Source organism: Cebidichthys violaceus, unplaced genomic scaffold (genome assembly GCF_023349555.1).
Source record: "Cebidichthys violaceus isolate CVI_PGR_0920_01 unplaced genomic scaffold, fCebVio1.0.p SCAF_13, whole genome shotgun sequence".
Classification (NCBI taxonomy): Eukaryota; Metazoa; Chordata; class Actinopteri; order Perciformes; family Stichaeidae; genus Cebidichthys; species Cebidichthys violaceus.
In genome coordinates, this window is record NW_027176296.1 from 16,254,318 (window position 1) to 16,264,029 (window position 9,712).

At 45.3% G+C, this 9,712-nt stretch overlaps 2 protein-coding genes across 2 annotated transcripts in view; one reads left to right on the plus strand and one right to left on the minus strand.

Moving 5' to 3' along the window:
- The first annotated feature begins 116 nt into the window (after positions 1-116).
- trmt1l (tRNA methyltransferase 1-like) lies at positions 117-8,934 on the plus strand. Its single transcript, XM_068707974.1, has 16 exons — positions 117-199; positions 1,005-1,112; positions 1,236-1,298; positions 1,568-1,681; positions 2,006-2,070; positions 2,588-2,744; positions 3,383-3,503; positions 3,629-3,708; positions 4,530-4,791; positions 5,277-5,489; positions 5,568-5,758; positions 6,151-6,217; positions 6,540-6,703; positions 6,801-6,866; positions 7,601-7,727; positions 8,342-8,934. Exons 1-16 carry the CDS (start codon positions 139-141, stop codon positions 8,529-8,531), a joined length of 2,049 nt encoding a protein of 682 aa, XP_068564075.1. The 5' UTR covers positions 117-138; the 3' UTR covers positions 8,532-8,934.
- The window catches only part of LOC137870575 (kinesin-associated protein 3-like), a 58,884-nt gene continuing 54,847 nt past the window's right edge, over positions 5,676-9,712 (minus strand). Inside the window, exon 20 of the mRNA XM_068707973.1 lies at positions 5,676-5,816. The gene's annotated coding sequence lies outside the window, so the exon portion shown is untranslated. The remainder of the gene's footprint in view (positions 5,817-9,712) is intronic.

Genomic DNA, 9,712 nt, shown 5'->3' on the forward strand with positions numbered 1-9,712 from the left:
ATGGCAAATACATTAACCGTGTAACTTTGTGAATTAGTCACTTTTGTTAAATCCAACAGCAATTGACGTTTACAAAACTGCGCAGTTTACGTAAACCACGTACGACAGAACATACTGCGTATGTTGCTGTAGTTAGCAATGGCGGAGCTCAAAGAGGCAGACGCTGCTCAGCTTCACCAGGAGGACGTCGATATCAAACGTAAGTAAACTGCGCCCGTTTGTTGATTAAACGCTACATTTTGGACCGTAAAGTGGAGAATAAATTACAGCGTAGTCAATGTCAGCGCTGTGCGGTGAATTCACCGAGAATTTGAGTTTGTAACTGCTTAACTAAACGAGGGCCTCACCACGGAGCTCCGCCATGGGACCTAAATAGTCAACAATAACAGCGTCAAAGGCGCTGGAGCTAACGTTAGCTACGCCGCTGTCGTTAACAATGACTTACAGCAGTGCATCTCTTCACGGAGCTTTAAGAGTGTGGGTTTGGGTTGCACTACAGTTTAGGATGACACGGTCTCATCGCGGAGCTGCACTACAGGACCGCTCAGTTTGGACATCAGCTGTCCGTTTATTATCGGTTTATTGACGGTTCGATGTCCACCGAGCCGTTGGCCCAAGACGTTGGTTTTAGTTTCAGAACAAAGAAAACAACAGTCCGCCTAGCGATAGCGGAACTTCAGCAATTACGAGAAGATGCTGTTTGTGAACAATTTATGTTGTCAACAAGCAAATAGCATATTAGACTTCTAATATAGCTAGACCTATGTATTATACGTGTGTTATAAACACTGAGGTCATGAGACCATGAAGACTAGTCTTCAAGTCAAGTCAAGCTGAACTAATTAGTTAGTTTTTTTGTTGTAAAAAGCTTTTAATGAACCGCGTACCTGCCAATTCCAGATGCTCCACTCAAATAAATACTGAAAATTGCTTAAAGAAAAAAACATTTTTGTAACTTTCCCGTCCGTCTGTCCGTCCGTCCGTCCGTCCGTCTGTCTGTGAAGGTGGAGATGGTGGAGATGCACCGTCGGCTGGTGACCAAGCTGCAGAACAGGCAGTGAAGACTGAAGCTGCTGCAGACAGCGACGCCAAACCCTCGACCACAACCCCTGGTGAATCAAGAAACGCTGTTTCTGTGCATTGATTGGTTGACATCAGTGATGGCTTCATACCATCTATGTAGATGACACTTTAATGTCTGACTTCACATAAGTATTGTGCTTTTCTACAAACAGAGAGACACGTCTCCATCCAAACTAAATTGGAGGGACTCGAGGTGCTGGTTGACCTCAATGGTGGTAAGTTCACACATCCTTCTCTTTTCCACTGTTTACCTCATTCTTAATAACAGAAATCAGGTGACATGGAAGAAGAACGAGAGGACGTGTAAAAATGCCCCATCATGTACTTCACAGCGGGTAAACAAAATATCCAGTTTTGGAGTTAGATGTTAGAAATGTCATGGTTGCCATTTTCTGCCATTTAAATACAGTTTTCTGACATCTGTAGAGCGAACAGTCAAGCAGCCCTGCTTATTGATTTTTTTTTGTGTGTCTTCATTCATCAGCGGGACGTAAATCGTGTCCTCTGTGTCCCGAGGAGAAGTTTAAAGCCTGCTACAGCCACAAGCTCCGCCGACACCTGCAGAACCTCCACTGGAAAGTCTATGTGGAGTTTGAAGGTAGGAATGTAATCGGGTCCGGCTCGCGGTCGGCGTTCCTGGTTCATCCCAGAGATGTTGGAGGAGCTGGCTTTTTGCACGCTGACGTTGTCATGTTGAAACAGAGAGGAGACAAACACAATGTCATTTCCATAGATTTTAGAACAAATGTATACTGTAAGCTATGCGGCCTGAGAACCTGAGAACAGCGGCATCAAACCGTCCGCATACTTTTGGCCATATATTGTAAGGTCTCGAATGTCTGAAAAAGTGAACATCTCGGTCTCAGGAAATGATCAACTCGTCCGTCGTTATCGTTGACATCTGACTGTTGACTTTTAACAGGTCAGAGAATGTGCATCTGCCACCTGCCCTGCAGAAACCTGAAGCCCAGCCTCAGTGGAGATCAGGTGAGAGAAGAAAAGACACGCTAACTGTCTGCAGCTCCAGCTCCCTTCAGTCTGGAACAATAGAAGCACTGTGGCTTCAAATCGCATCACCACAGATGGACTCATTCGTGACGATCACTTTATACTTTTCGCAAACTCATTGTCGGCATGAATCTTGTTTTTGCTGCAGTGGCGCTGCAGCAAAAACAAAGCGAAACAAAACAAAACCTGTATTTTAAGGGTCCTGTGAGTTCAGTTTTTCTTTTTCTTTTTTGAATGTAAGTAGGCAGACTGAGCAGTAAGTTTAGTTTTAGTTTTTGGCAAAATTGTATGAAACGACCACTTCGAGCAAATCGGTCCTAACTTTCTAGTTACTCAGTAACGTCAGAGGTAATATGGTGCAAATTGTAATTTGGTAAGTATTCAATTGAAGGACACCTCCCTTCTCCCTCCCGCCACATGACAATACTGTGAAGTAGTTGCGGTGCGTTTCTTCTTTCACCCCTACATTTTCGATTCTTTGATATTGTGCGTCCAGGCGTCGGGGAGGCACGTGGCTCACTACCACTGTGTGGTGTGTTCTGTGACCATCGCCCGCAAGACGGACATGGTCAGCCACCTGAAGCGGCACGTCAACAAAGGAGAGACCCAAGACAGCTACTCCGGGGGCTCCGACGTCCCGTTTGAGGAGCCGGGTAATGAGCGCTGACGCCATCTGGCCACAACAACGTGGAGGGGTGGAGGGGGGGAGGGGGGGAGGGGGGGGGGGGGGGGGGGGGGGACTCATAAAGAGACGGATAAAAGAAAGAACGGTCAAATTTGAAGCAGGCATTTAGTTCCCCTGTTTGGGTAAATCTCCAAAACATAACTGGACCCTACGCTTCCCGTAGTGCAGCTCTGTATTGTGTCTTTGTTAGGCCTTCCCCCGGCTGGCTTTAAAGCCCCGCACCATTCAAACTCCTCTTCTTCTAGCCAGGGTCCATGTTGCTGCATGATGTAAATCATTGAAAACCATCAAACCATCGCAGGAAACTATGTTTTAAAATGAATGAAAAGAGAACTGTTTACTTTTCCTGTATGCTGTGGCAAAACCCACAACCTTCCATCCTAAAAGAGACGGCCATTAGCTTTGTGCAGGTGTTTTAACATCTGCCCTGCCACTGTCTAAAAAGCTCTTGGTACAATCACATGCTTCAGATCTCCTAATTCCAGGTCCTGCCTCAGCAGTCCTCTCTGTCCTGGCCCCACTTTGAGTTTGTTAATCCCCAGAGATTCCTTTATCCTTACTGTATGCGATCTTTTTCTTTAACGTGTTAAAACGTGTTTTCGGCAGCTCCGTCCGGTCAGGCGTATGAAATCATGAAAGAACTCGGAACCAACGTCCAGCTCCTCCCGAACCACACCACCCCGCAGAAGAGCGACACTTACTTCAACCGCAAGATGAAGACCAACAGGTCGGCACGCACGGCGCGAGTCCCCGCAGAAAAAGATACACGCGCAGAGTTTGTTGCTTCACGGCTTTTGTGTCAATTGTGATCGTGAGCGTTCATTGAAGCAGAGTTTTGTTCGTGCGTTTCAGGCAGCTGGTGTTTTGTTCGCTGGCTGTTCTGGCGGAGGAGAGAAACCCGCTCGAGTGTCTGGACGCTTTTGGAGCCACAGGTGGGACTGTGAAGGTCTCCAGAAATGAGAAAACAGCGTTAAATACCACAAAGTGTTTTAACAAAACAACAAATTTCATCCCCAATTATTTGCAGTTTATCGGATTCAAATCAGCTGGGATTTGCAGTAATATAAACCTGTTTTCATAAACTGGAAAAAGGCTTAAACTGTACTTAAACTTAAAATCATTCACTCATTTCTCGTGGAGTGATCTACTGTTTCAAATTCCTGTGAATAAGAGGAATTATTTTAACCTGTTGGCTGAGTTTGGAGCCGAAGCGATCGGTCGATCAGTCAATAAAAAAAGAAAAGAATCATAGGACATGTGAATATTTGGTGATCGTCTTTGTCTTCTAAGACAGTAAACTCACTGCCTTTGGTTTTTAGACTGTAGCTCCGACCAGACAAGTCATCTCAATATGTACAGTTGGAATTTCGGAAATAATTGATGAACTGAGGAAGTAAAAATAATTGTTTTGTCGCAGCCCTAGTTTAAATCTTGAATCTGAGACTGATCAGGATTAATTATCAAGTTTAAGCACATCAGAATCAGAATGAAGGTTTACTGCCAAGTAAGTTTTCAATATGAAAGGACGTCACAAAACACATAATAAGATAAAAGGCAAAGAAACCAGCACTGCAAGCCAAGAATCTATACAAAATAGGAACGTATGATCAGAAACATCTGTTTCAAAATGAAAAGAGATGAAGCAAAAAGCCCTAGTTTACATGATGCCTTGTAAGTGTTTGTTGATCAAATGTCCCCGGGCCGTCGCTCTGACCCTCCGCCTTGTGTCTGCTGTGCGGGTCCTCTCTCTCAGGGATTATGGGCCTCCAGTGGGCGAAGCACCTTCGTAACGCCGTCAAAGTCACCATAACCGACATCAGCGACACGTGCATCAAAATGATCAAAGAGAACTGCGAGCTCAACCACATTCGGGTGGACGGAGGCTCGCGCGGCTCACGAGGCCCCCGGGGGCCCGACGGGGCCGGCAGCGACGTCGAGGGAGAGCCCATCGCCACGGTGGAGGTCGTCAAGATGGACGCCAACGTCACTATGCACCTGTGGCCCTTTGACTACATGTAAGTAGGAAGGCGTTTGAGCAAGCTGATTGGTCAGGTGACTACATACAGTCCTGTGTCAATACTTTGTGAAACGTGTTTGGGAGGAATAGAGTGAAGACTCAGTAATGGTGATAATAATGAACACACGCACTGTAGTGACAGTAGTCCCCGATACATTTCCTTTTGTTTGTTTGATTAAAAACTACAGTGACCAGCTGTTTATGGAAATCACTGAACTTTAAAATAAACTTTACATTTGTTAGGTGTTTTTAAAGGTTTACGTCTCCAGTAGAAACCAGTGGGCTTGGAGCTGAGAGCCACAGACAGGAAGTCAGTCAGTAACAGACAGGAAGTCAGTCAGTACTGAGAGACGGACTAACGCTAGTTGGTTTGTTGACAACAAGACCAATGTAAGATAACACCCAGAATAACAGAAAAATAATGCTTCCTAAATATTTGCCGTTGGGGATTGAATCCGTCACTTTAACTCTTGGATCTTTCAGCCACTTGGATCCGTTCGGGACGGCAGTGAACTACCTGGACGCCGCCTTCAGAAACGTCCGGAACCTGGGCATCATCTCTGTGACGTCCACAGACACGGGCTCTCTGTACTCCAAGGCTCCCAACGTCACCCTGCGTCACTACGGCTGCCACATCGTACGCACCGAGTACTACAGGGAGCTGGCCGCGCGCATGGTGGTGGCCACCATAGCCAGGTAGGTCTTTTAACTCGTCCCGCGTGGGATTCTTGGCGGCGGCGAAGACCAAAACGTAATCCTCGCTGTCTGTTGTAGGGCGGCGGCTCGCTGTAACAAAGGCATCGAGGTGCTGCTGGCGGTGGCGTTGGAGCACTTCGTCCTGGTGGTGGTGAGAGTCCTCAGAGGTCCCACGCAGGCCGACGAGTCAGCGAAGAAGTTACGGAAGCTGGTCCACTGTCAGTGGTGTGAGGAGAGAGTCTTCCTCAAACAGGGAAACATGGTGGACGGTGAGTTGAACAAGACGGAGCGGTCCGTCGTAGGATGCTGGTGTGCTGACGTTCAGCGCTGGAACATAACAAAGAACATTAAAATGCACAAATTAGAAGTGTTTTTACTTTACTTGAGTAGTTCTGTGTTCAGCAACTTCATCCTACTCCACGATATTGTACTTTTTTACTGCACTACAAAAGTTACTTTTCAGATTACACTTTTTCATAACCTTCCTGTCCAGGGAAAAGCATGTATCTCCAGGTGTGGTCATTTTGAATATTTGCGATAAACTTGAAGAAATGTCCCTCTTTATGTGTTGAGAAAACCCCACGAATGATGTGTCCACTTCCAGTCTCACAGTCCACATTAAAATACATTTATTTGTTTTCCTTTCTTGTATTTCCTCCAGACACGCTGCCCTGTAACTGTCATGGAAGTCTGCCCGGAAAGACAGCAGTGCAGCTGGGACCCTTATGGTAACCCCCCCCCCCCAGCATCACTGCACACAGACAGACACTCGCTGAGCTGTATGAAAGGTCGCTAAATACTGCGTCTGCTTCAGATATCCTCATTTTGGCGCCATCTGGTGTGAGCAACAAACAAAATTACTGAACACAAAAATGAAGAATATCAAGTGTGATCGGGTCCAGTCCGATGACTGCGAGGACTACTCTTGTGTGTTTGAATGGTCTTTCATGCTTTTTAGTTTGCAGAAAGTCCTCTTCACAAGTAGATGTCATGTGTGTGTGTGTGTGTGTGTGTGTGTGTGTGTGTGTGTGTGTGTGTGTGTGTGTCCAGGTCTGGTCCTCTGTTTAACACGGGCTTCCTGAGGAGGATGCTGTCGGCGGCAGTGCAGCACAGCATGGACGACATCCAGGCGCTCGTCAAAAATCTCATCTGCGAGTCCGACTGCACCACCCTCAAGTCTTTAGTCCACGGGCCGTCCGCTCTCACCAACCAGGGTGAAGCAATCCCACCTCTCCTCTGTAACGCGCCTCTGACGCTCGCATGGCGAAAACCTAGCTCGCTCACAGAACATTGTGTCTCCTCTCTCTGCAGTGGAGTGCGGCGTCGTCATCAAGACCTTACAGAGCGGAGAGGAGTCGGGTCCCGCCGAGCAGCCTGGTGAGTCACTCGCAGGTTTATTAACCCGCGTGATCGTCTCAAGTTCTTCTCGAAATTGAATTCAGCATTCGATTTTTTTTTTTTTTTAGCTCTGTTGTACATATTATCACATAAGTTCTGGAAAACCAGATTTGAGGTTGTTTTTTTTTTCTCAAACTAGCTTGTATACGGTAGATAAGATAGAACTTAAGTTATAACGAGGGAGAGCATTTAGCTGCAGTTGCATAACAACGATATAAAATAAAGATTCTAACCAAATGCACACAATGCCAGCTATATAAACAAGCTAAATGGTAAGGATCACGCAGATGAATGAGCAGTGGCATGTAGCTGTGCATGTACAATATCTTAGTACAGGTGAGTGTATCTGGTTCATTCCAAATGTCCAGTGACTATGTCCATGATTTATGCAAAAAGGTCAGTTAAGTCAAATTCCTCTTTTCCCCTCATAGGATGTGACGCCTAAACTGTTTCTGTTGTCGCAGCAGCATCTCGACAAATGGAAATCTTCTAGATGTCTTGTGCATTATGTTACAATCGCTCAGATGTGGTATCTTTGGAAACTTTTGAGATCTCCTCTAGATTTTCTAAAATAGAGCAATGAGGGTTTGAACAAAGTCTGACGGAGCAACACGAGTTTGTGAAGACGGAGTCTCACGTGGATGCCTCTCAGTTTAGTGTTCGGTTCACATCTCATTTTCTTTCTTTCTTTCTTTCTTTCTTTCTTTCTGCAGGTAAGAGGAAGACGGGAGAAGAGTCGGGGAATGTAGTGAAGAGGATGAAGTCCGACGGCTCTCTGGATCACCCGCCCTTCTACTACAGCATCCACCGCCACAGCATCAGAGGCATGAACATGCCCAAGTAAGTGGCCGATGACCTCAGTGTTGTATCGCGTCCACACTCGAACCAAGAGTGAATGTATCTATCAGCTAGCAAGCATTGTGTGTGTGTGTGTGTGTGTGTGTGTGTGTGTGTGTGTGTGTGTGTGTGTGTGTGTAGCAATGCCTGATATAGCTTCTTCCTCTGTGCCATTGTAGAAACTATTAAAAACACATCAGTGAGCCACACTGTTGCACTGGGTGACATGTTCCTTCATTACCATGAACGCACACACACACACACACACACACACACACACACACACACACACACACACACACACACAGTAGTCAATTCTGACTCAATCCCACAAACACCGTCCTGCTGCCACATGTGGATTAATTTGCCGCTGAAAATAGTCCTCAACAAATGCACTATTTACTCATGTTTGATCAAAACTACAGTGACCAGCTGTTTTAGAAAATGTTTTTTCTTTTTTAAATATGAAACTATAGTATAAGTGTGAGGTATATTTAAAAGATGTACTTCTTCAGCAGGAACCAATGGGCTTGGAGCTGAGAGCCACAGGCAGGAAGTCAGACAGGAATGTTTTATTTATGTTTATTAAGTCTTTTTTTTTTTAAAATCTTTTACAGGTTGAACAAGTTTCTTCAGTACCTGACGGAGGCCGGCTTCAGGGTGAGTCGGACTCACTTTGACCCGACGGGGGTTCGAACCGACGCCACGCTGGAGCAGTTCAAGTCTGTCCTCACCAAGTACAGCGTCCCCACGTACACCAACGCCACCGCCACGCAGACGAGCGTGAGCACGGAGAACACTTTGTGAGAGAAAGGAGCAGGAAGGAGCTCGATTCACTCGCTTTGACGGAACAAAATAGATCCGCTCGTCCCGTTTCTACTCCACTCGGACTGTTTCCATTAACCTAAACAAAGTTCTGACTGCACTGATGTCTAAAACAAACCCACCGCCTGCTCTCTATGTGGACGTGCGTATTCTAGAACAAAGTAATCTGATGTAATCGAACCAAATCTTTCTTAAAACTGCAAACCAAACTGATCCTGCTGCACAAATGAGCCCAACTGATCCACTGTTCCTATTTATTTCAGACTTCTCTTGAAAATGTATTAGACACAGGATTGTTGTTTTTTTCTCTTCTAGATGGTTTTTATCATCTTTTTTTTATTTTTTATTTCTCCTGTCAAAATAAAGTTTATTTGCCAAGCCTGAATTTGCTGAATTCTCATGTATGTGATGACCTGCAATTCTTTACTGAGTCCGAGAAAGACAAACACACACACACACACACACACACACACACACACACACACACACACACACACACACACACACACACACACACACAGATGTATTTCTAAGACTTCTAAACAGTTCTAGTTCCACATATAAGCACAGCACAACCACAGTTCCTCTAACTTTGAGGAGAGTACTTCATTAATCCCAACAAATAGCAAGCTATTAAATTAAATCAATTACAAAACAGACATAATGCAAAGCGAGTTTATTTGTGTGGCACCTTTCAACAAGACAATTCAAAGTGCCTCAAGGTATAAAAGGTGTTAGGACAAGATACAGAAGAAACAACACCGATACAGAAAGACATAAATCTATGAAGATAACAGAATAAAAGTTACAGTGCAGTGCCAGATATGAACACGTAGTCCCAAGTTAAATCCTTTAAAAACGGCAAACAGCCCTGATTTCAAAGTGTCTGTGAGTTTTGTTTCAGATACAAACATCATACAAAGTGAAGTGCTGCTTCTGTGTGTTTAGTATGGACTACATAGGGGCGGAATGCAGACCTGAGCCCAGATCATCTGAGACCTGAACCTGAGAGGTCTGGATGGTTCATAACGGAGCAGCAGATCAGACAGGAGGACACTCAAAAGATATAAAAAAAGAGATCATTTAACGATACAAAACTGTATTAAAGTCTTTGTCCTCGTCGTGAAGCTGCACCCCGGATACACTGTGTTTGTTTGGCTGTG